General features: G+C 42.3%; 1 protein-coding gene across 5 annotated transcripts in view; it reads left to right on the top strand.

Moving 5' to 3' along the window:
- Positions 1–18,483, top strand: part of CARMIL1 (capping protein regulator and myosin 1 linker 1) — a 173,698-nt gene extending 155,215 nt beyond the window's left edge. For 2 of the 5 annotated variants that reach the window (XM_052703338.1, XM_052703339.1), the window contains 7 exons: positions 1,733–1,839; positions 3,609–4,041; positions 7,518–7,596; positions 10,009–10,236; positions 12,580–12,714; positions 14,863–15,009; positions 17,436–18,483. In XM_052703338.1, the coding sequence (XP_052559298.1) occupies positions 1,733–1,839; positions 3,609–4,041; positions 7,518–7,596; positions 10,009–10,236; positions 12,580–12,714; positions 14,863–15,009; positions 17,436–17,572 (1,266 nt within the window). In that variant the 3' untranslated portion in view covers positions 17,573–18,483. The remainder of the gene's footprint in view (positions 1–1,732; positions 1,840–3,608; positions 4,042–7,517; positions 7,597–10,008; positions 10,237–12,579; positions 12,715–14,862; positions 15,010–17,435) is intronic. The other 3 variants (XM_052703343.1, XM_052703341.1, XM_052703340.1) reach the window with 2 other exon arrangements.
- Positions 18,484–23,057: the final 4,574 nt, after the last annotated feature.

The following is a 23,057-nucleotide window of genomic DNA, read 5'->3' as shown; positions in this document are numbered from 1 at the left end:
TGGGGTTCCCACAGTTCCATTTCCTTGGCATACCACATCAATGAAGATTTATTTCTCTGATGGTTTATCCTCAGGGAATGTCAGGACAGATCTGAAGGAGTTACAGAGCTATCTCATGGCAACAGAGAAGAACCGAGGTGATAAAATAACCCTTATCAAGGGGCTGCTGTTGTTTCTCTGAATTATGTTGCCTAGTAATGAATGTCTGTGGCCTCGTCTCTGCCTTGGCAGTGTCAGAGGAGAGGATCCTTGAAAATCTCCTTAATGCTGGGAAAGATCTCATCAGGCAAACTCTTTTCCACCGCTTGGAAGTGGTGAAGCCTTCAAGCAGGGGGGGATATCCAAGCCAACTTTCCATTCCCTTGAGCTTTACAAGGAAAGATAGAGGTAACAGGAGGACATACTGGTCTTGACATTGTAGGGAAAACACATCTGTGTTTACTTCTTCTGATTCCAACTCTGCAGAACGCACATGTTTTCCGAATAGCTAAACTTGCTTTTCATTTGAACTTACTCAGTGCATCCTGTGCCATTAGCATAGGTGTGGGGAAGGGATAGGGTCATGGGAGAGCAAGTGCTCTGCTGGTAGGCTGATGAGCAGAACATAAAATGTCTTGCTCAATGAAAACAAAAAGCTTACTTCTTGTAACAAGGAAGTGCTACTTTCCATGACAATGCAGTGTTCTCAGAATGCTCCTCTGCATATAGTGAGTTAGGAAGTAGGAGTTTAATTAGTTGCAGAAATTGAAAGGAACTTTTTTAGCTTAAAAATTTTTTGTCTCTGCCTTTTTTATGGACCTTGCTAGTTCTTAATAATAAGTCTAAACAAAAATTCAGAAGACGTAAGATGCTTGCTTCATGCTTTCAAACAGCCAAATGCTCAAGACTAGAATCACAAGTAGACTGTCATTGTTTGCAGAATTGATTTGCTGATGTTTTTGCCACTTTGCTGCTATAGAAAGCAGTAATTTGGAGAAGCATTGGAGATGCAGAAAGCACAGTCTCAGATCCATACTGATTGATATGTATCAGAAGTTTCAGTCAATTTTGCTTTTCACTTTACAAGTCGCGATTTTCTTAGCCAAACTTTCTGACTTCGTGTCCAACCAGAACAAATGGTTGGGGAATTGTTTGTTTCCTGTTCCCATTATTTCAATTTTTTATTGTAGTGGATCTCAGATGATTGCAACTTGTACTTTTCTAGCTTTGCTGAAAAAATGATTTGTTCTTTGTAAGATATCCTAGCGTGGAAGCCAAGAGGGAATAAAAGTAAAGTTTTAACTTGGGGTGGGTGGCAAAGGAAAGATTTTTTAGTTCTGTCAGGGTTTATACTGAAATGAACATTTAGAAAGAGGGAGAAAACAGGGTAACAAAAAGTGGTTGAAAACACTTTTTCTGAAGGTAACCACTGTACATGCACAGATCAGGATATTTTTTTTCTTAGCTGCTTATTTTGTTTCTATCAAAATGTGTGATCTGTTCTCAAAAGCACAAGGCATTTGATTCCTGACTTCATGCAGTATCCAACTGTGATCCAGCCTGCCTCTGTTGTTTTGCGTTTACTGTAGTGCCTCAATTGGTCTGAGTAAAGGGAGAATTTTTGAGGTGCTTCTTTTGAACTGAGGTCTGGTTGATAGTGCATGACTTCAATAACATCTTGATTCTTAGTAATTATCATATAAACAAAAGCATGTCGGTTATTTTATGCTATAGAGAGATTTTCTTTTGTCAGGTATCTGCTGGAGTGCCTCCAGATGGTGAACAGAATGGCCTCATGGGAAGAGTAGATGAAGGTGTGGATGAATTTTTCACAAAGAAAGTCACAAAAATGGATTCAAAGTAAGTTCACTTCATGTGGTTTGTTGTTACTTTTTAATTTATTTTTTTTTTAATCTATACTACTAGCTTATCCATTCTACTCAAAAGTTGTTTTTGAATTCTGTTCTCAATATCTAGGCAAAGTCAGAAAATGCCTTGTTAGTCTAAGATAATGCAATGAATTAAATTACCCTTCCTTAAAAATGACTAGTTTGAAATGAATTGCCTCAATATACTCTTTGGTGTGGACTACTGACTCGTGGGTACGTTTATAAATTAGCTGGCTCAATGTTACGTGTCAGTGGAGCCCATTAGATCTAAAGCAAAGCCGTGTTATTTCTTGTGGCTCATCCCTCCATTGCCAGTAGTACACACACAAGTGTGTCTGTGTAGATAGTACTGATCAGGCACAAACAGGATTGTGAAAGATGACAGTAGATATATGCTGTTTTAGAAATACATGCTAAATATTTTAAAGCAGTTTAAATATTCCAGATTCTGGTAATAAATTTGTCTGAAAGACATACTTCCTTCAGCTTTGTACAGAGGGATAAAATAGCTTATATCATTCTATGTAGCTGGTTGTATGCAGCTAGAAGTTTGTGCACCAATGTACGTTTGCATTTATACACACACAAAAATACTTATATAAATAAATGAGAAACTCTGGGCAACTTGAAACTACCTCTTCTGTATTGTCTGTGACATCCATTAAGGGAAATGGTAGGTGTTAACTGATAGGTAACTGTGTCAGGAAAAGCAAATGTTTTAAAATTGGCGTATTACAAAAATGTGTAGTGACATAGGAAGCCATGTGTGATATTCTGTGTGTATTGGTAAAATCACAGTAGCTTTGAATTAACCAGGATTAACCACATTAAATTCAGGATACTGGCAGACTAACAGCATCCCACAGTGTTTCCCTTGGGCTCCCACTAGCTGTTCATTTCAGATGTCTTCATGATCTCTCGCTATCCTTGTGTTCGTATCCCTGGCCATGTGCTTGACTCATGGATCTTTGCTCTCGTGAGCTGTCTCTATTTGCTTTATTGATGAGTCTTTCCAGTTGAGGTGCTCATATGCAGAAATGTAATGCGCTCAGCTGTCCGTTAAGCATGAATACTCTGCCTGTAAGGTGCCTGGGAAAATCTTAACAGCATTGGGGATTTTTGTTTGATTTGGTTTTGACTGCTTGTTTGTTGTTTTTGTTGTTGCTGCTTTTTGTATGTTTTCTTGGTGTTGTTTTTTTTTTTTAATTAAGTTTTGTTGGGTTTTGTTTCTGAGGATGAGCATCTGCATTATAAAGATGTTGTCTCTGTGTTCCTTTCTAAGAGAAGACAGCTCTATCAACTAGTTATTTTGTTCCCCCAAAGCCTCTGCAAGTTCTGTGCTTGGATCAGTTATCCTCAGTTATCCTCCTTATAACTACAGGTAGATGAAAACTAGAGATGACATTCTCTGGAAACAGAACAGTGTGAAATTGTATGTGCATAAACAGATGAGGCAGAGCTGTGCTGAAGCAACACCTCACTGGTGTTGGAAACAGACAGGCACACAGTGCAGATGACATGGCTGCTACTTTTCATTGTTCCATGCACAAGGCTGGTCCAGGAATTCTTAAGACTGTATGAGTAATGTTAGTTGTTCAGGTTTTAATTTAGTCTGAGCCTCGGGCTACTTATAGATCATACAAATGGTTGGCTCTGCCCAGGAGAAGTAATTTTGTACTGTTGAGAACAGATAGGGGAGGGAAGTGAAGAAGAGATTAAAATGTCCGTGTCTTTTATTAGGAGACCATCGACTAAAAGTTCAGAGAGCAGTGAGCCCAGTGAAGCAGGTGATGAGAAGAAGAAAAGGGACTCAAGGAAGAGTGGCTTCCTTAACTTAATCAAATCAAGAGGCTCCAAATCTGAACGTCCTCAGACTGTAATGGTGGCTGAGGAGCCCTCCTCACCCAAGGTTGCTTCAAAAAGTCAAGTGGTGGACTCCAGTAAGAAGGAGCTAAAACCTGCAGAGCAGAATGGTGGTACAGAGCGATCCGAGGAGTTAAAGACGCCGGACTCACTGGAGGAGATGCAGCCAGATGATGCTGCAAAGGCTGAAAGAGGTGACAGCAAAGGAAGCCCACAAGGAGGCCGGAGGTACGGCGTGCAGGTGATGGGCAGTGGACTTCTTGCAGAAATGAAAGCCAAGCAGGAGAAGAGAGCAGCTTCTGCTCAGAAGGTGAAGGCAATTTGATTTCTCTTGAGTTATAAAAATTGAACAGAAAGTAAGTGGAAGGGATACAGGGACTGGGTTTTGTCATATCATTCCTGTTTTCTGGCAGGGATTGCAGAGTTCTCCTACAAAGGAATTGCTGTGTGTTGTGATTGAACATGAATGCCCTGGCCAAGGACCAGGCTGCACATATAGAAAACATGCCCTTAAGCCTGCACTTTTTCTCCTCATGCTGGGGAGGCAGCATCAGCTATTGCACTTGATGTCACACCAACACAAGAGCAGAAGAGGACACAATTGTTTACATGTATTACAGAGTAATTTGGGGGCAACTAGCACCCAAACTAGCACAGTTTGTCTTCACTCTATGTGATCTGTGATTTGTTCATGTATAATAGGTGCACATTTTATCTAAAGCTAGGAAAGGCTGTTTACTGTGTATGCCCTTCAATTTATTTTCATGACTTGGACTTCTGTATTTTAAATACTAACTCTCAAAGAAAATAATCATATATTTAAAAACAAATAAATAAAAAGAGCTCCCCATTATCTTCATGTGGGAATATCATCACATTACTCCAAAGCTTTTTGTGCCAAACTATTTTACTTGATGCCCGTTTCCCCTTGAACTTCTCTACTGTCAGCCTGTGCTTCATCCCAGCTGCGATTGGCATGTTCTGAAATTACCAAAAGATCAGTAATTTGTATTCCTCTCATTCTTCAGCATGCACTCGTGTGCTATCCCTTCCCCACCACTACTCCCCACCATTCCCGCACCATGACTTGGAAGATGTTACTTTACGGCAAAGCTCAAGTGTAAGCTTTGCCCTCATTTTCATCTTTTTAAAATCCTACACTATTGTCTTACCATGTCTGAGTAAGGCATTCAGTTGTCATTTTTGCCTTTCTTCTCACTCTTACAGTACTTGCTGTGATGGCTGAACTATTGCTGCAAATCCTCTGGTCTTGTAATAAGCAAATTCAAGTTAAAGCAGAGACCTATGGCTTGCTAAAGTGACCCTCAGCATAAAAATTATGTCTCTAAGGAAGCGACCAATTCCCACCTTTCTAAATGTGCTGCATAGTGCCCATGAACAGTCTAATTGATTTCTAAGGCACCAGATTTTCAATTAAGATCCTATGATTGTAAATAAAAATGTTACAGTCTGTTGCAACATACAATAGATTTACTCCAGCTAATATAAATTTTTGCAATTGGATAAAGTGTATGCTTGGTGCTCTTCAATTCCTTAATACCTGTCATCTCAAGTTGGTCACATCTGGGATGATGCGTTTGTGGTAGTCTATGAGTGTGGGTCTACTTGCATTGATTAGCTTTTCTACCACTGATTGAAAACTCGAATTTCGTTTCTCAGAAAGGAAAGCTGTTACTTTTCCCAGTATTACTATGCTTTTCACGTTACGTTTTTTTCCTCAGTTTGGGAGGAAAAAAAAAAAAAAAAGCCCCTTTCATGTTTGTCATTGGTTTCTTGCTCTCATTTTGTTGTTGATGTATAAATATGGGAAACTTTTAAGAAAATAATTTATTTTGATTTTTTTAAGAGGTTATTGATCTTATTTTTGTTGTGTTTTTTAAAAGTTGATGTGTCTCAGTTTTTTGGGTTTTTTTTAATAATGACAAGAAAGCTGAATCTCACAGCAGGGCACTGGCTTGCTTCTTAATGTTGTCCAGACCATACCAAATTGAACTACTGTTCAAAAGAATTTTTTGCATACTTTATCCTAGACTGCAATAGCAAATGGTTCAGTTTTGCACTTTTATTCATGGTATTCATGAAGCTGAAAAATATAAAGTATTTTGATGATTGAGCCACAGATGAAAGCATCCCATTGCTGTTAAATTACTTAGGAGATATATGGCACCAAATTCCCCAGTATCTTCAAATTTATCAGAATTCTAGCATGGTAGAAAATTATATTTTCCTTTAAGGTGCAGATGGCTGCTTATATTCTGAGCTATTTTACGTGAAAACAAAGCCAGAAGGTATTTACTATTTTATTCATACCCTCCTGCAGTCTTGTTACAGATACAAGTGATGAGCAGGTGCACAGTAGATGGAAAGATGGTAAACGCTTTTTTGTTTTCTTTTGCTTAGAATACAATGTGAGAATTGCTAGATAAATATGTGCAGTGAGGGTTACTGCTGTGCATACCTAACAAGGTCCTTTAGCTCCATCTAGTGTTTACAAGACTGAATTTTTAAATACCTCTAGGAAGACTTAAGAGCAAACCGAGCTCATATGCAATCTGTTTATGTATGCATCATCAGTATTTCCCAACTCTGCGCACATTCCTTCTGAAAGTAGAGCCTGGCCATTATTTATCTAGATGGTAAATTTGCCTGCATTTGCCTGAAATGATTGACAGCTTATCAGAGTAAATTTTAGCAGTAAGTGCTTTGTGTTGTCTCAGGACTGCGAGCAGTTTGCAGTGTGTGTGTGGTAGCTAGCCAGACATGCTGATGTCCTAACTGCACCTGTGAGTACCACACTAAGTGCCAACACTGCTTTTGTACTGGGCCTCAATACACGGTGATATTTCCCTAGCAGTCCCATAACTGGAAGGAGGAAAGAGTTCCAGTGAAATTAGTTTTCATATTGTCCTAAAGCACTCTAAATATAATACAGTAGATAAATATTAAGAAAGTGTTGGTAATTTATTTCTCAAACAGTATTTTGTTTACCAAGATATGGAAGAAACAACAAGTAAATGGGGAGTGGCAAATGAGGAGCAGACAGCAATGCAATGACAGACAAGAAAAAGCAATAAAAAAAAAAAAAGGAGCTTTCACTTAGCCTCCCCATAGCTTAATGTTCCTGCAAGCTTTGGATGGGTCATTATTTTGCCTGTAAAGGCAACGTAGCTTACGATTCTTAACTCTTCAAATTATTATTTGAAGATTATGTTTCCAGAATGCTTTTGTTGGGAAAGCAATTTATTACGCTTACACATAGTTTTTAACATACAGATGATTTTATATGAAAATTTTGTAGAAGCACAACACCGTAGACTGTGGGGGTTTTTTAAGAGAAAGGAATGTCCAGCAGCCCTTGTAATAAGTAACACTTGTTTGTTTTAAAGGAATCTTGTAAATACATGGGTGCTTCTGCTTCTGGAGCTGTCTTTGGAGAAAAGACTTTTTTAGTTTTAACTGCATTACCTGACCACTTAGTTTTAACTCCTATATATTAGCAGACCCATCACATAGGAGGCAGGGTATAATTGCAGCTTTGCTAGACACTTGTATGTATGCTTGATCAACTCAGTTTACTTCCCACCTGAATTTCATGTCCTTTCCAGGACATGAAAGAGAAACAAAGAAGTGCATCCAGTGAAAAATACTAACACTACTTTTTCTGCCTTACAGTTTCTGAATCAACACTTTTTTTCCTAACAGAAGCATAGAGTTATATTGATTAAAGGTCTGTTATTAAGATGAGAGGTTTTCTCACTCTTGCAGAAACTTGGGAATGACACACCTTCCAAGGAGCCTTCTGATGCAGCAGTGAACTCAGAACGTCTGGATGGAAGTGGTACAGGTACAGTCTGGGACTCTTGTTATAAACTTTAGAAAATGTAAAACCTAAACTCAAAATCACATTTTGCTTTCCAAACTGCACAACTAACAATTGCTTAAGCAAAAGATGAAGTTACGGTAAGTGAACAGCATTAGAAACAGGTTCATGTTTATACTGTGTTTGACAGCACTTCTCGTGAAGCCAGCTCAAGGTCTGTGTTGATAGCTAGTTGCTTTACACTTGTGCTACACATCCCAAAGAAGGGAAAGGGCTCAGGATGTTCCTGGGACTCCTTCCAAAGAGTCCCCATTTGCAATAGAGATGCCAAAGCTGAAGCTGAACCCAGGAGCCAGCAAAAATGTCTTCATGCATTAGAATTGAAGCTTCTGAATACATCTGTAGGCTTCAACATGACTAGTCTGCAAGGTTAATAGTAGACAATGTATGTAACTGCTCTTCTAGTCCTGGCTTTGGGCTCTTTGAAGAGACTTCTCATAGCCAATGGACAGTAACTCTTCCCAGGCTTTAGCTGACATGAACAAAGCTAAAGCGGTCTGCAGAGTTACGGAGGCCCTGGGATGCAGCCCACATTCACAGAATAAGAGAAGTAAACTCAGTGCTTACAGCAGCATTTCACTTTGTGGTTAGTCCTGCTTTGCACTAGCCAAAGGCCCTTGTCAGGCTGTAGTCTTGAAATGGCAATGCCTAAATACATATCCTTTTGGTGGTGCAAGAGGAGTGCCAGATTGCTGGGCACACAAACTGGGCTGAAATCTAAATCCAAAAGTGGGCAGCTTGGTTGAGCACTTCAGAAATCAATTATGAGTACTTCTACCTTTCTAAAGCTGGTTTTAAAAGGCAGCTTGTGCACAGCATGTTAAAGCAAGCTATAAATCAGTGACCTTAGGTCAGCCTGCTTGTCTTTTGAAAAGCACTGTTCAGACTATGTGTGTCTCCTGATACTGTCAAACAAATCAGAGGAGCCAGAATCGCATATACTTAGGATATTAGCATAGCTGTGGGTATCTGATCCCAGTATTTCTCATATTTCAGTATTTCACATTCACCACACCACACTGCACTGTGCATGCCCCTTCCTTCTGACTTCCAGCTGTCAGTTCTTTCTTTGTCACTCTTGCTTGAGAGCTCCCTGAGGCTGCTTTTCACTGTTGCAGCTACAGTTTGTCTTTGTTTTGGTTTAATTTATTTTACCGGGTTCTCATAATATTAGCAGGCCTGGGGTTGGGAAGGCAAGAAAGAAAGGAAAAATTGCTGGATGTTGCTACAGGAAAACTATAGATAAGTATGTATGCAAGCACACAGCTCTTCTGGTTAGCCAGAGTTAACTCCAGCTGGGCTGAAAAACAGCTTTGTAGACTGGAAAAATTTTTTGGACATTGGCTTGCAACAAACTATATCCAACACTCCTCTCCCATTGCTTTTGAAATGGCTGTGCTCAGCACTCCTGTAAACAAGCAGGATTTCTGAATGGGAATAGCAGGTAGGTAGGTCAAGTCTGAGCAGATTGTTGCTTTGCCAGCTACCAAGGCAACCAGTCTGCATTTCAGTTAGTCTGTCATTTTGTTCCCAAGAATAAAGATGTGATGACTGTTGAATGTCTCAAACTAGCATACAGATTTCAGGATTATCTATATACCTACTACATACAAGCTTTCATCCTCCTCAAAGTAGAAAAGCAGGGCAAGCATTTTGCTTGCTTGCAACTTAATGTCCAGCAGGCTTTCTACCAACTGGCACAGCTAAACAGAACTGATTTATGCCTTGGAAATGAATGTAGTTTTATGCATAAATACTTTGATCTTTGTTTGGAATAATAAACTTGCTAATGCATAGAAACCATTGTTCATACGCAGTGTTGTTAAATCAATCAAAATATTAACTAAAGAATATTTTGGTCTCTTCTGAGTTTCAAAATCTCTTCAGAGCTTGCTAAAAGCAACAAATAACAAGATGTAGCCTGCTGACCACACGTTCCAGATCTATTTCATGGGCCAGGATTTCTCTGTTGATTTTGGACAGCCAACCTTTTGTCTATAGAGGCACAAATCAGCCGAAGGCTGCCTTTTCTACTGATCCATAGCTGCTTCCTCAGCAGGTAGGCCATCCTGTCTGCTCCCAGGATGATAAAGAGAGAATGAGGTCCAGCCAGCCATCAACCCAAATGTATTAAAAGGACTGGAGATGTCATCGCCTATGAGGCAATTGATTTATGTTAGCACATGTAAGAATTGATGGATTTAGGTGCTCTTCTTGTGGTGATTTTAAAACACTAAGAGTTACCTTACCAATGCTGCAAGGCTCTGTGTGTGTATATGTGAACTAGTAAAGGTGTTTTCTGTATGAGTGTGCATACATGTATGCTGAATGTTCCACGTTGCACGAGACTGTAATTTATGTGTCTGTTTATTTTAGTGCCTAAACTCTCCCTTCCAGAGAACCGGTTTGCCTCCAATAAAGGTGACTCCATCTCAGCATCATCTGAAAAAAATGCGAAAGCTGAACCAAAGGCAGAAGCTGCGGCAAAGGCAAGAAGTTCTTCCAATACACCAACCAGCCCCAAACCCCCGCTGCAGTCAGCAAAGCCCAGCCTGGCAGGACGGCCCACGGTGCCACAGAAACCACGCTCTGCCTCTCGCACTGGTGAGGAGCTGCTGGGTACTTGTGAGTGGAGTTTCTGTGAGCCATGGAGGAGACACCCAGGGCTGCATTCTGAACAGAAGTTAAATGCAGATGGATTCCTCAGGCACTTGCTCTTGACTTGCTTCTTTCTTTTCCATCTCCCTCTTGCCATAGTTCAAATGCAGTTATTTAAAACGGTTTAGCCCTGTGACAGTAAAATCCGAGGAGAACCAGTGGAAACACTGACAGAGCTGTTCTGAGTTAGCCTGCTCTCTTAGGAATGCTCAGAGATCTGCTTCAGAATGAAAACTGTTGTAATTGTGTTGGCAATACTATTTTCTCTGAGCACCTGACTCTAAATACTGAAGCCCTTGGGGTTTTTTGGCTCTTAGCTCCCTGAGTGAATGCCTGTTAATAATTAGTCCAAACAACTGTTTCTCACTCTCTTTTCCCTCATTTTGCCTGTGATTCTTTCCTTATTATTTTTGATCGGAATTAACTGTGGCTGTGATTTTACAGCCCTGCTAGACTGCCAGCTGAATGGTTATTTATTAACTTCTGCTCTGTCCCAGCCTCCCACCTAGATTATTACCTGAATATTTTCAATATCATGAAACAGATCTTCTATATACTGACTGCTATTTAACAGTCTGATAACACAACTCCCTCTTCCCAAAGTATAACCATTGCAGTTTAGAGGAATTAAATGCTAGTTACTGACTCTCCTAGTGGCTGTAGCAAATGGAACTTATTGCTGCTAATCGAAGAGCATAAGCATTGCCTCTAGGCTTTTCCCATACTTAGCAATGACCTGAGAAAGATTACATATCTGAGGAGGGACAAGGAGCAAATGGATGTTAAAGCCTCTTCCTTGCCTTAATGTGTGCCTGACACTGTTTAATCTGTCTTTGCACACTAGTGGGTGGAGTGTTGTTCAAGTACAGAATCACCTTTAGATTGCAGATAGCTTTGTTTTATTGGTCATTTCAAAAATGGTCATAGAATTATTGGGTGAAATAGATATGTTGTAAAGATAAATACAACAGAAAGGCATTGCTTATTTCATGATGCTTAATCTATAAAATAGGCAGCACGTTATCTCAAAATATCTTGTATCAAACAGACCTAAGCTATCTGTTTCTACCAGTTCGTATTTCCTGCGGAGAGGAGCCTACTGCAGACTTACTACAGAAAGCAATTAATATTTGCTAGTAATAAGCCAGCTCCTTGGGTGGCAGCAAAGCAGCATCGTTTCTGCTGCAGTCTGATTTCTTTCATAGTACTTGTATTGACTTGCTAGCTAAGGTCACATACGTGATGTGATGACGAAGCCAAACAATAATCCTATTTGCATTCTTGCTCCTGCTGTTGTTTATGGTGATGTGACCAGAGTAATGATAGCAAACTTTTGCTAAGTAATCTGAAGGCAACAGAGCACAGCTCAAATGTCTTCAAATCATTGAAGTCTGAAAGTGATTCCTTGGTAAAGCACGAGATACATCAGCTTTATTTCAGAACCATGTAGCTGTGTTTGCCAAGCCCAGCGCTCATGCACAGAGCTTGATGTTGATACCAAGTTTCCCAAAGCACCTGGCCTCACAGGCATGTGGAGGCCTTGAGAATTACTGCATCTGTTCAGACTGAGTTGCATTTGGAAGTTCATCACTTTTTAAAATTTGCTGAAATTAACAAGATTGAATCCTTTTTGATGACCAATTTGTGTTAACAGTAGGATAGATTCCTGTTAATTTCCAATGTGCAGCTAAATTAACTTGTGTTCCAAATTTATACAAGTATTATGGAATAGAATCATAGAATGGTTTGGGTTGGAAGGGACCTTTAAGGTCATCTAGTTTCAGTCCTCTGCTATCGCCAGGTTGCTCAGAGCCCCATCCAGCCTGGCTTTCAATGCTTCCAGGGAGGGGGCATCCACAACCTCTCTGGGCAACCCGTTCCAGTGTCTCACCACCCTCATAGTAAAGAATTTCTTCCTAATATCTACTCTAAATCTACAAAATATTTCCAGAAATCCATCCAAAATTGTTTTCAGCTGTTTTTTTACAAATTGCATGCTTATGTTTTGCATGAAGTTCAGTTTTCTATTTGTACTGCTGTAGTAACACCCGTTAAAAATGCTGGAGTTGATATCTTATGTTTGGCTATAAATATTCTTTTACCTGGCCTGAGGGCCATCGTATGTTCTCCTAACATAATGTAAATACCCATTCTTTCTTTTTTCCAATACAGATTCTAGCTGTTTCTTTGTTTCATGTTGTGTTGGACTTTGGTCCCATCATGAAGATGCCTCTTATGTGAGCTACTGAGCAAATATAACCTCTCATCTTTTGTTCATGATTTTCACAGAGGATGCTCCAGAGTCTCCCTCTGGCCCCAGCTCCCCAAAAGTTGCCCTGCTTCCACCCGTGCTGAAGAAAGTTCCCTCTGATAAAGAAAAGGACGGTCAGAGCAGCCCCACAGTCAGATCATTTTCTCAAGAAGGTAGGAGTGTTGGTATAACTGTTGGTCCAGCATGCCTTTTATCTACTGGGAATCAACGTGCCATTGTTCCCTGATCTGATTGTTCTTGGAAGAGAAGAGAATTATTCATTTTAAGGAAAAAAGAGGAGGGGAGTATATCTGGTCATGTCTTCCCACCCCTTCTCCACCCGTGGGTTGGTGCTCTACATTTTCTTTGTTTCATCAAACCAACTGAAAGATGAATTTCTTGTTACTTATGACGTAGCTGAACAATTAAAGGATGTTTGTGTTATGTACGTTATGTTTTAGTTTGATCTGACTCAAGGTGCTGATTGATGTTGGTCACAGATAACAATGTGAAATGTAGCTCTGTTGATCAGTAAAGTTGCAGGGGAGCAGCCCTGACTCTTCCTTGCAGCTGGCCTTTTGCTCTGTGTGTGTTAATGCATGTAACTAGGCTCACCTCACACTTGGGTAATATGTTGTGGTGTGCTCAGGCAATGTTGGGTACTTTTACCACAATGTTCACTCACAATAATGGACTGCTGGCATCTCTTTCCTGCTTTTCACGTGCACTCTGGATTTCTTCTTTTACTGATGCGTTCCCTTGCCCTGCAGTTGGCTTTCAAGAGAGTTAAGGCTTCCTTCGAAAGTATAGGACATGGAGAAATAGTCACAGAACTATTGTTCAGCATGGTCTTAGCTGGCACAAAGACAACATTGAAATCTGAGGGTGAGATCTCCATCCGCTGGACTGTCCTTGAGAAAGATGAGTCACTTTTCCAGCTCAAGGTGATTTCCCATCACATCCGGACTGGAAAAATACCATAAGCTGTGAGACAAACGGGTGCCCGTTCACATTCTGCCAGCACTTCTCTGCAGGATGGGATGTGGCAGATGAGTCAGGGCAGATACATCACACTGGGTTGTGAAAAAGGAGCAGTTGTGTGGCAGAGTTCACTGTTACCCACTGATGGGAGGAGCCTGGTTTTAATTCTGCCTTTAGTCCCATCGGAGCCTGCACTGAGACAGGTGAACTGAGGCACAGCTTATGGACCAGGCTTACTTAACTGGGGCCATCAAGCTGAGAATGGCTGCAATCAGAGGCTCTTGCCACACTTGACTCTTTCAGTTGCTCTCTGATAAATGTGTGTCCTAAAGCCCTTGTTTCCTGGCCAGCTTTTCACCAGAGAGAACTTGCTGCTGCATACCTGGAGATAACCAGTGTAGTGAGACTTGTTGCAGACATGTTTTGTGTGATGTTGGCTTCACCATTGCAGTGCTCTATCTCTTCTAAGTCTTTGTCATGAGAGGAGACACTGGAGAAGGAGGAAATACAGGACTGAAACTACAATCCTTTTGAATTACAGCAACTTCCAACACAGCACAGATTTTAAAAGTTTCTGTATTCCGTGACTATTATAAACGAAATGGGAGTCACTTTATTCTTAAAATTTGTTGGCTCACTATACAAATCCTTGTAGAAAAAGGGTTGGGTGCTGCCTTCCTTTTTGCTCACTTACGCTTTGCCTACACAGAAGACTGATCCAAGCTGAGACAGTATCCTAGTTGCTGCTGCTGCACTGTAGGAATTTTATTAACAATAGCTTGAAATGACTAACACTGTGTTTCTGGATGCTTACGTAGCTGCTATGCTTTGCGTAGAGATGCCTGGAAAAGACTGAATTCTGTCTCTTTTGGTTCTCATTCTTTGTCAGGATAACTTTTCTCTTTATTACTGCTCTACTTTTGGTCATTCCTCCTTCCTTGCATTCTGCTTCCTTTCAGACTAGCATGCGCAATTTATTTCTGCAACTGGTAAATCACTGCAAATCCACCTAAGTCCATAAACAAAATTATAGCTGCTGCAAAAGAAAGCAGCAAATTACATGATACTTAATTATAAAAATGCTTTATGTGAATGAGTTTAATTGTACTGCATGGGGCAATTCCCAAATGCACTTCTTTGCACAGACTATCTGTAAGGTCAGTTACCAACATACACAAATATCCAGGCTAGATTTAAGCCAGCATCTGGTGTATCGATTGCTGCTCTTTGAGTGATTGATTAGATGGGATGACAAATTGAAATTATTTATGCTACTTAATACTTTCTGTATATGGGTCTCAGTACACTATGGGGTATAAATGGATCCATTTCCCTGCTAGAGCTAACAGGAGAAGGTCAAAAAAGAGCTGCAGACCATGACTGTGCCAAGCCGCCCGGAGGAGGGGGAGCCACTTTGGGGCAGTGCTCTGCCAGTGTGGAAGAGGAAGGCAGTGTGCTTGGGCTGAGGAAAGCTCAGCCAGCTCCTGGTTAGCAGTTTCCAATTTCATTTTTCATCCGGATGGTGCTTGACAGCTGGCACTAACGATCACTAAGATGCTGTGGTAGCAGAGAAGCCTTGAAAGGGTGCTGCTCTGTCACTGAAGTGTGAGAAGGGTGAAAGTCCCATGAGATGTTCATCATCTTTCTGCACCACTGGGCAATCTGATCTATTGGGCAGCAACCCTGCCCACAGCAGGGAGCTGGAACTGGGTGAACTTTAAGGTCCCTTCCAACCAATCCGAGCCAGTCTGTGATTCTACGATGCGTGCACTAAAGAATTTCAAAACATATTTCATCCTGAGTATTGTTAGTGCCAGCTTCTGCACTGTCTCACAACCATTTGAGAACAGGGAACAGCGTGTTGTTTTCAGCTGGCATAAACAAAAATAAAACCCACAAGAACCCAAGCCCATGACATGTGCTGCACCTCTTGAAAAGCACCTTGGACTTAAAGTGAGCTCATTCAGTAAAATATAAAAACGGCTGGTTGAACGATGTGTTTTTAAAATGTAAAAGCTCCTGTTCCCAAATGGTTTGTGTTTCCATGCTTCTCTCTACCTTAGCTTGTTTAAACAGTGATTCAAAATTACTTTTTTTCTGCAGCCTTTTAATGAGTTGAGTATCTTATGCAATTGCATTTACTCATAGTTCTTCTATTTATAAGACATCGTGTATTCCTTCTGTGTATTTCCCATCATTCATTCTATTCTGTTGTGAGGAAAAGAAAAGAACTGTCCCATCTGCCCCACTCTATCCTCAGTCCAGATCTTCTAATTTGCTGAGCACGTTGGGGAATCAAACTTAGCCCATCAGATTTGGAACCTCTTTTCACCATCACAACCAAATTATTTTAGTTAGTTCTTAAGTAGCTCTCCAATAAAATAAGTTTCAAAAGCTGAGGTGCTGCTTCAGATCTCTGCAAGTCGCCTTGATGTGGTTTCATGAGGGCTGTACCTGAGGTCCACTCTGATGGCATCAGCCTGCTTACAGTATATGGACTTAAGTGCCTGACATATTTTTCAGGCATTTTGGGGGCAAACTCCCCATCTTGTTTTATTAGGCCATAAATACAAACAGCTGCTGCAGCATGTGTTCTGGGTTTCATTTGAAGAGCAAATGGCAGCTCAAACAACAGCCATGTAATTACTCGCAGGTACAATTATCAAGAATGATTCAGAGCCACAGGGCACCTATTTTTCTGTGAAAAGCAGTGGTGTTTGGGAAGGTGGAAAGACCTAACTTGTTATTTTATTTTATATGTTATTTTGCTTTATTTTTAAATAGACTTTAGGCATCTTTGAAAAGTTAAATAGCTTTAAGAGAATTTTCTCAAAATCCTCTTCCAGTTTGCAAAGTAGGGATAAGAAAGCAATGATAGTATAATTGCTAGCTCTTATTTCACCCCATGTTTTGGCTAGCATGTATGAGGAAAAAGGTATTTTGGAGTTGGGAGGACTGCTTGGGTCAGAAATGCACCATGTATGCAAGGTGTGGGTCCCATAGGATGAGTGCTGGATGTGTCCCTTCTGCTCTCATTGGCAGAGATGCAGAACTGGATGCCAGATAAAGCCAGATAAAGAGCTTTGTGGCGTACCTGGGTGGCTCCATGGCCTAATCCAGGGGAAAAAGTGCAGTAAAGGCACGCTAGAGGTTTGCCATCTGTGTAAAGGTTTGTTTTGACGGGAAGCGTGAGGGCTCTATAGACATCAGCCCTTGCATAACCTTGCTCCCGTTGCTGTGCATAATGAAGCTCTTGTTTCCATAGAAATTTTAGACCACTTACCAGAGGCCTTAACGATGGTTTAAAACCTTTTCTTTCCATTCCATTTCAAAGTTCATAGATTTAGGGGAAAACGCTGGCCTTCCTCAGATTTATTGTGCTAGGCAAACAGAACAAGTGCTGCCTGCTTTTAGACAAGCAGAAACTGGGCTGTTCTGCTTTCTGCCCTGCTGAGACACAGCTGTGCTCCCAGCTGAGAGAGCTGCAGGTCAGGCTTTTGAGAAGGGTCCAGGCTGTGCACTGCTGCTTTAAGGAGGGTCCTGCCAAGGCACCCATGCAGTCAGGAGGGCACTGTCTGCAATCCAGGCCCTCTGTTTGCTCGTGATGTGATGAGAAGGAAGCCTCCAGGCCTTTTCTAATTGTAATGTCTGTCTGTGTCACACTGAGGTGCACTGAGTTTCATATTTCAGGTTTGTCTGCTCATCAGCCACCACTGGGGTGGAGTTTGCTCCTTTTCTTTCCTTCTCTCCCTGTCTCTCATGTTCTTTTGGGTTGAATTCATGGATCTGTGCTACTCCCACCGGTTCAAGTGAATACTGCATGAGTGGGTGCAGGTGCCTTATGCAGGAATGACCTTTTTCCTCTCTTCCTTTCTGCAGTCATTACTAAGACCCATTTCTGTGTTTTGCACAGCTGCCAAAAGAAGCCCTGGGCACCAGTCCCACGAGTTCCAGGAGCTGAAGCAGAGGTCCTTAAGTAAAGACGGCCATCAGGGAAGCAAGTCCAGCGACTCTGGCGAAGAGGCAGATAAAGATTTTATTTTTGTTTAGCAATCAGTCCAACTGCTTTGTAGTGTGAGAGCTTTGATAACAGTCAGGGTACAGCAATCAACAGCCCTTCCAGCCAGCTGCTCTATCACCACAGGTACATCCCCACGCAGAGAAGGTGATCTTCCAAACACGATTCCCACTACAGTCAGTTGCTGTTGATTAGGTCCTTAATTTCTGTTCTGTCCCATTCAGACGTTCCTTCCCATGTCTTTGCTAAAGCCAGCAATCCTTTCATGTATTCTACTTGAATTTCCTCCAAAGCAGCTACAAAGAATGCCCTGCATTAGGGCGTTGGGGAAGCAAAGCAAATTAACTGGACACTGTCTTACGCTCGTACACTGTACAGCAGGTAATGTGTTGTACTGCTGAATGTAAATGTGTCAAATCTGCACGTGACTTACCTATAAATATATTCTTGCGGTATGCAATTGCACATTGTAATTATATTAAGAGCACACTAATAAAATAATTTGTATAGATTATATATATTAAATGCTTGGGTATGGTTTTTACATTCTCCCATAGGGAGCTTCTTTCTTCCTGTTCTTGTACTGTACATAAAGCTCCAGCGCTTACATTTGTGTACTGTCAAAAAGCACAACGGAGAAGGATCTGAATGACATATAAGCTTGTTATGCTTCCACGTTCATGTATTAATGTATATAGTTGGTTGGAATGAGGGCAATGGAAATTTTATTAATATTGGTGTTTTCTAGAGACTTTCGGTTCTGTCTGCATATTAGCTTCCTTTCAATGTGTAATTCTACGAGAACTACAGTTGGACATCTGTAAAAACATTTCTGCTTTTGGGGAAGGGGTGCAGGTTTCACAGGTATCCACTTACGTTACAGGTTGAAGGGATTTTATTCATATGTATATTTGTAACAATAAAAATGATTTTACAACTGAAATTGAGCTCCTCGTTTTTACAGCACTGGTTTTGCTCTGACAGCTTCTGCTCGTTGAATGATAGCATAGTGTCAGATAGAGCAAGCGTGCAGTTCAGACAAAAACAGTGTCCTCCTTTTCTCCTTGTGGTGAAAAGTCTGCTCCTCTGGCTTGGCTCCACACAGCATCACCCAAAAATCATAGTGCACATCTGAGAGCATTGCCCAGATGCTTTTCTTATGCCAGAGCATCTCTAAAGTAAGGCAGGAGGCTGTAGAAAACAGGTCCTAAAGCCTGGGTTTTCAAACCCACGTGCCATGGGTTTCACATTGGTTTGAAATTCTGCATCTAAAACCATTTAGACAAAAGTAGTCATTTAGACACACGTACATTCTTTGTTTATTAAACATCAATGAGGAAAAAACACAAATGGCAGAGGAGAACTTGAGATTATATTCGAAAAGGCAAACAACCGAGCCTGCTTCAGTTGTTGCTCACAAAGTGAATGAGACTATTTTGAAAGAGTACTCAAGAAGGGTTGCCTGATCTGCTGGCTTTGTGAATTTAAGAAAACTTACTGAACAGCAAGGTTTGTGGTATTAATAAAAATAATAATGAGAGTCTCACTTCCAGCTGCTGAGTACTTCTCCCATTGGAACTCGCTGTCTTGCTCATCAGCCATGCAGACCACCTGCCCTATGCCCCCAGCTCACCCACCTGGCTGGACGGCAAGGCCTGGAAGGAGACTGGCAACAGCACCTGCACTGGGATCTGCATCTCCTCCATCCCTTCTTGGGCAAAGAGCAGGAAGAAGCTCTCTCAGATAGGGCTGCCATGGTCTCTCCTGCTCCTCAGGGTGGTTTTCATGCCTTGCCACTGAATATTGCCAGTGCCATATGCAGCTAGGGAAGGACTATGGCATTGTGAACTCAAACAGCCCTACGTGTTGCCATTAGGACTGTTTCCCCCTCCCTGCTAAAGCAGTCTAGATGATGGTCCTTGAGTGTTTTGAAGTATTCCCTGACAAGCAGTAACAACAGTAAATATCTGTTTCTTGCCATGAAAACAGCAATCATGTTTCATTCCTCCCCTCTCCAGCAGCAGCTGAGCCAGTCTGAGACAACCAGGGATTAATGCGGCCCATCCACCATAGCCTTGTCCTGCTCTGCACTGGAATTCACCATCGGTACTGACTGCTGCTGCATATGGTACACTGCTTAACAGATGGATGCGGGGATGGATGTGCTCTGTTGCACTGTCTCATGCTCCAATCCATGCTCCGAGGCTAGAGGTGCCCAGTTTGTCCTCATGGGGCTGTGAAAGGGGATGGGAGCAGTGCCAGCTTTGGCTGGGGCTCTTGGGTTGACACCTGCTGGTACCTGACACCCGCTGGGAATTCCCCAGTGTTGTTTGTGCACTGAAGGGCCCAAAACCAGCATCTAAACTGGGTGAGGAAATGCAAAAGGGAGGTCTCATGGTGATCTGCAAGGCAGTGCTGGTGAAGGGGCCCAGAAGGGAGGTGGACAAGAAATTCCTGTAGATACAGTGATGCTTCAGGTTGAATATTAGGAAATATTTCCTCTCTGACAGAGCGGCAAGGCAGTGGCACAGGCTGCCCAGGGAGGTGGTGGGATCACCATCCATGGAGATGTTCTGTGTGGATGTGGCACTGAGGGATGTGGGCAGTGGGCATGGTGGGGTGTGTTGGTGGTTGGACTAGATGGTCTGAGAGGTCTCTTCCAGCCTTAATGATTCTGTTCTACTGGGAGGCCTTTCCTTTGGGAAATTTCTTCTTAGGTTCTCTTTCCCGAGCTCAGGGACTTGAAAATCCTATGGGGAAGGCTGTCTCCCGAACTTCCTTTTTGGCAGTGAGAAATGGTGGCTTTCCCTCACATATTAACCACTCTCCATAGTGGAAAGTGGTCAGAGTGGTGATGCCTCTCAGCCCAGGGGGCCACACAGACAAGGCTGGAGGGGAAAAAAAAGCATAGTCTCGATGGGAATCCTCATGGCAGCACCCAGCATGACACATCAACATTGGATCCACAGACAAAGGTGAGGATGGAAGGTGGCATTAGTGCTGGAAGATGGGGTTTGGGATCTGCCCTAATAAGCAGCTTGTAGTCAGCTGAGGATATGGCTGGAAGAGATAAGTGCCTGCTTCTTTTCTTCATGAGACAGCGTTATCTCTGCACTGATTTCAATGCAAATGAGGGGGGATTCACTGACTCTGTCATTTCAGCTTTGTCTCCCCTTCAGCCTGTCTTTCATCTGCTCCTCCACATCCCTCCTCGCTGTGATGCTCACAGACCCCTCGCTGACTGCAGTGCTCAGTGCCCACCCCACTCACCACACAGCTCATTGGCACTGTCCCCTCCCTGTTCCCAGCATTTGCCTATAGCTGAAATGCTGGGATCGATGCTTGCGTTCTTCAGGAGCCTCGTGAATTCACGAAGGAAACAATTTTACTGGGAAATAGCATTTATGCTATTTTAAGCCTGTTTTATACACCCAGGTTCACACGGAAAACAAAACGGGACATTTCTTATTCTTTGATGTGTAATTGCCGTAATCTGAAAATAAACCAATAAAAGAAACATCTGAACTAATGGTCTGCCATCTGTGAGGCTTAATGGAAAACATCATCCTGTCAAATATTATTAGATTAAAGCCATTTCTGAACTTTAAAAAAAAAAAAAAAAAAAATAGTAATAATGGAATAGTGATGTGTTTTTCAAAATACGAAACTTTAAAACTCTATAATGCTATGAACAAAAAGAATTCAACTGTCTTTTTTGTTTTCTTTCCATTTTCAGCTTTCCAAAACAAGGGCTTGAGATCTCCTACCTCACGCATTCCTGCACAGCGCAAAGCCATGGCTGAAGCTCATCAGGGGCATTCCCCACTACTGAAAATACCACCTTCCTTTAATCCCTATCTATCTCCATACAGAAGAGCAATGCCTGCATTGGCCATGAGCTGCACACATGGAGGTCACGTTCCTCTTGCTCTCTGATACTCATAGCAATGGATCCAGAGTTCAGTGAGCTCCCCAAGTTCACTGTACCCCACTCAGTGCACTGTCAAGCCAGTATAGCTCACTTTGAGCTCTGTTTTCTAATTCATGTTTTGCTGAATAACTTAAGGCATCTGAGGAGCCTAAAGCCATGTTTGCCATGCATTTCATCTTTAATGGAGTGTAACTAATATTGCTTTGTTAAACTGATAATGCTGTGGACCATTTCTGTGCTGTCTGTATAGAGAAGGACCCAACGATGTGTCAGAAGGACATTTGAGTACTTGCTCATGCTATTAAGGGAACAAAATTTATATTTCCCATACTTAGTTGTCATCTAAGCCCATTGCAGTGTCCCTCCAGTATCTACGGGGTATGCTGGGGGTAGGCTTTGGGGGGAGCAAACACATAGCCAATGCATGTGGAGCAGGAGATCATGACCTCTGCTTCTTTTTTCCCCTTTGTATCTGACAGACCTCCTAGTGTCTTTCCAGCAGAGGTGAAGATGGTTGCAATGAAGCTCATCAGTCATCAAGTCCAGCTCCCGTCACCACACAGGACCACCCAAAACTCAAACCCTATGTCTGATAGCGGTGTCCAAACACTCCTTGAAACTCCATCCCTTGGGACCATGCCCACTGCCCTGGGTAGCCTGTTCCATGCCCACTGCCCTCTGGTGAAGGAATTAAGGAGGTCCCAGTGCTTTTGTACTCTCAAAGATTGGATTGTGCAGCCTTGAACCTGACCTGCTCTTAGCAAAATGCAACTTTTAGTTGATTTGTGTTGTGTTTGTTTGTTTGTTTGTTTTCAGATCAAATAGAAGCCTGCTTGGTGTGAACACTGAATGCTCATTTAGTACCTTTTCTACCCTGCTTCTGAGAGCCTTTTGAAAAGCAAGGAGCATTTGCATAAAATCAAGATCTATATATTGAACTAAAATCAGCCTGGAAAAATCTCTCTAACCACGTCACTCAGGCCACTTCTACCTGTTTCCTGAACTGCTCCAGGGACGGTGCCACCTCCTGAACAGTCTGTGCCAGTGCCTCACCGCTACCTCCCCTTCTCCAGAATGAAAAGCCCCAGCTCCCTCAGCTGTTCCCCATAGAACTTGTGACCCAGTCCCCTCACAATTTTGCTGCCTTTCTCTGGACACACTCTGGGGCCTCAGAGTCCTTCTAGTAGAAAGGAGCCCAAGCAGGCAGTGCAGCCCCAAGTGTGCCCAAGCAGGGTACGAACACCAACTTTGTTGTATTGGCACTCAGACCCCTGGCATCACCATTCTTTCTGCTTTGTACTGCGGTGAGGTTGTAGTGCTCCATCCCAGCACGGAAACCCTCTCCGTAGTTGGCATGGAGGAGCGGGAGGGTCACAAATTTTACCAAACTTTTTTTCCCCCTAAACAGCACTCGTCTGAATTTTCAAGTCTATCCCAAGCTCTGTCCCCCTCCTTGGGCGGCCCCTCCTGCCGACGCCCACGCACCGACGCTGTGGCGCGGCAGCAGGGGGTGAGAAGGGGCCACTCGGGGCCCTCGGCCTCCCCCCGCGCCCCACGGGGCCGCCCCCGGGGCGGGGCCGCCGTTC

This window comes from Tympanuchus pallidicinctus, unplaced genomic scaffold (genome assembly GCF_026119805.1).
Source record: "Tympanuchus pallidicinctus isolate F22 unplaced genomic scaffold, pur_lepc_1.0 scaffold5, whole genome shotgun sequence".
NCBI classification, from domain to species: Eukaryota; Metazoa; Chordata; class Aves; order Galliformes; family Phasianidae; genus Tympanuchus; species Tympanuchus pallidicinctus.
This window is presented reverse-complemented; position numbering and strand designations above follow the sequence as displayed.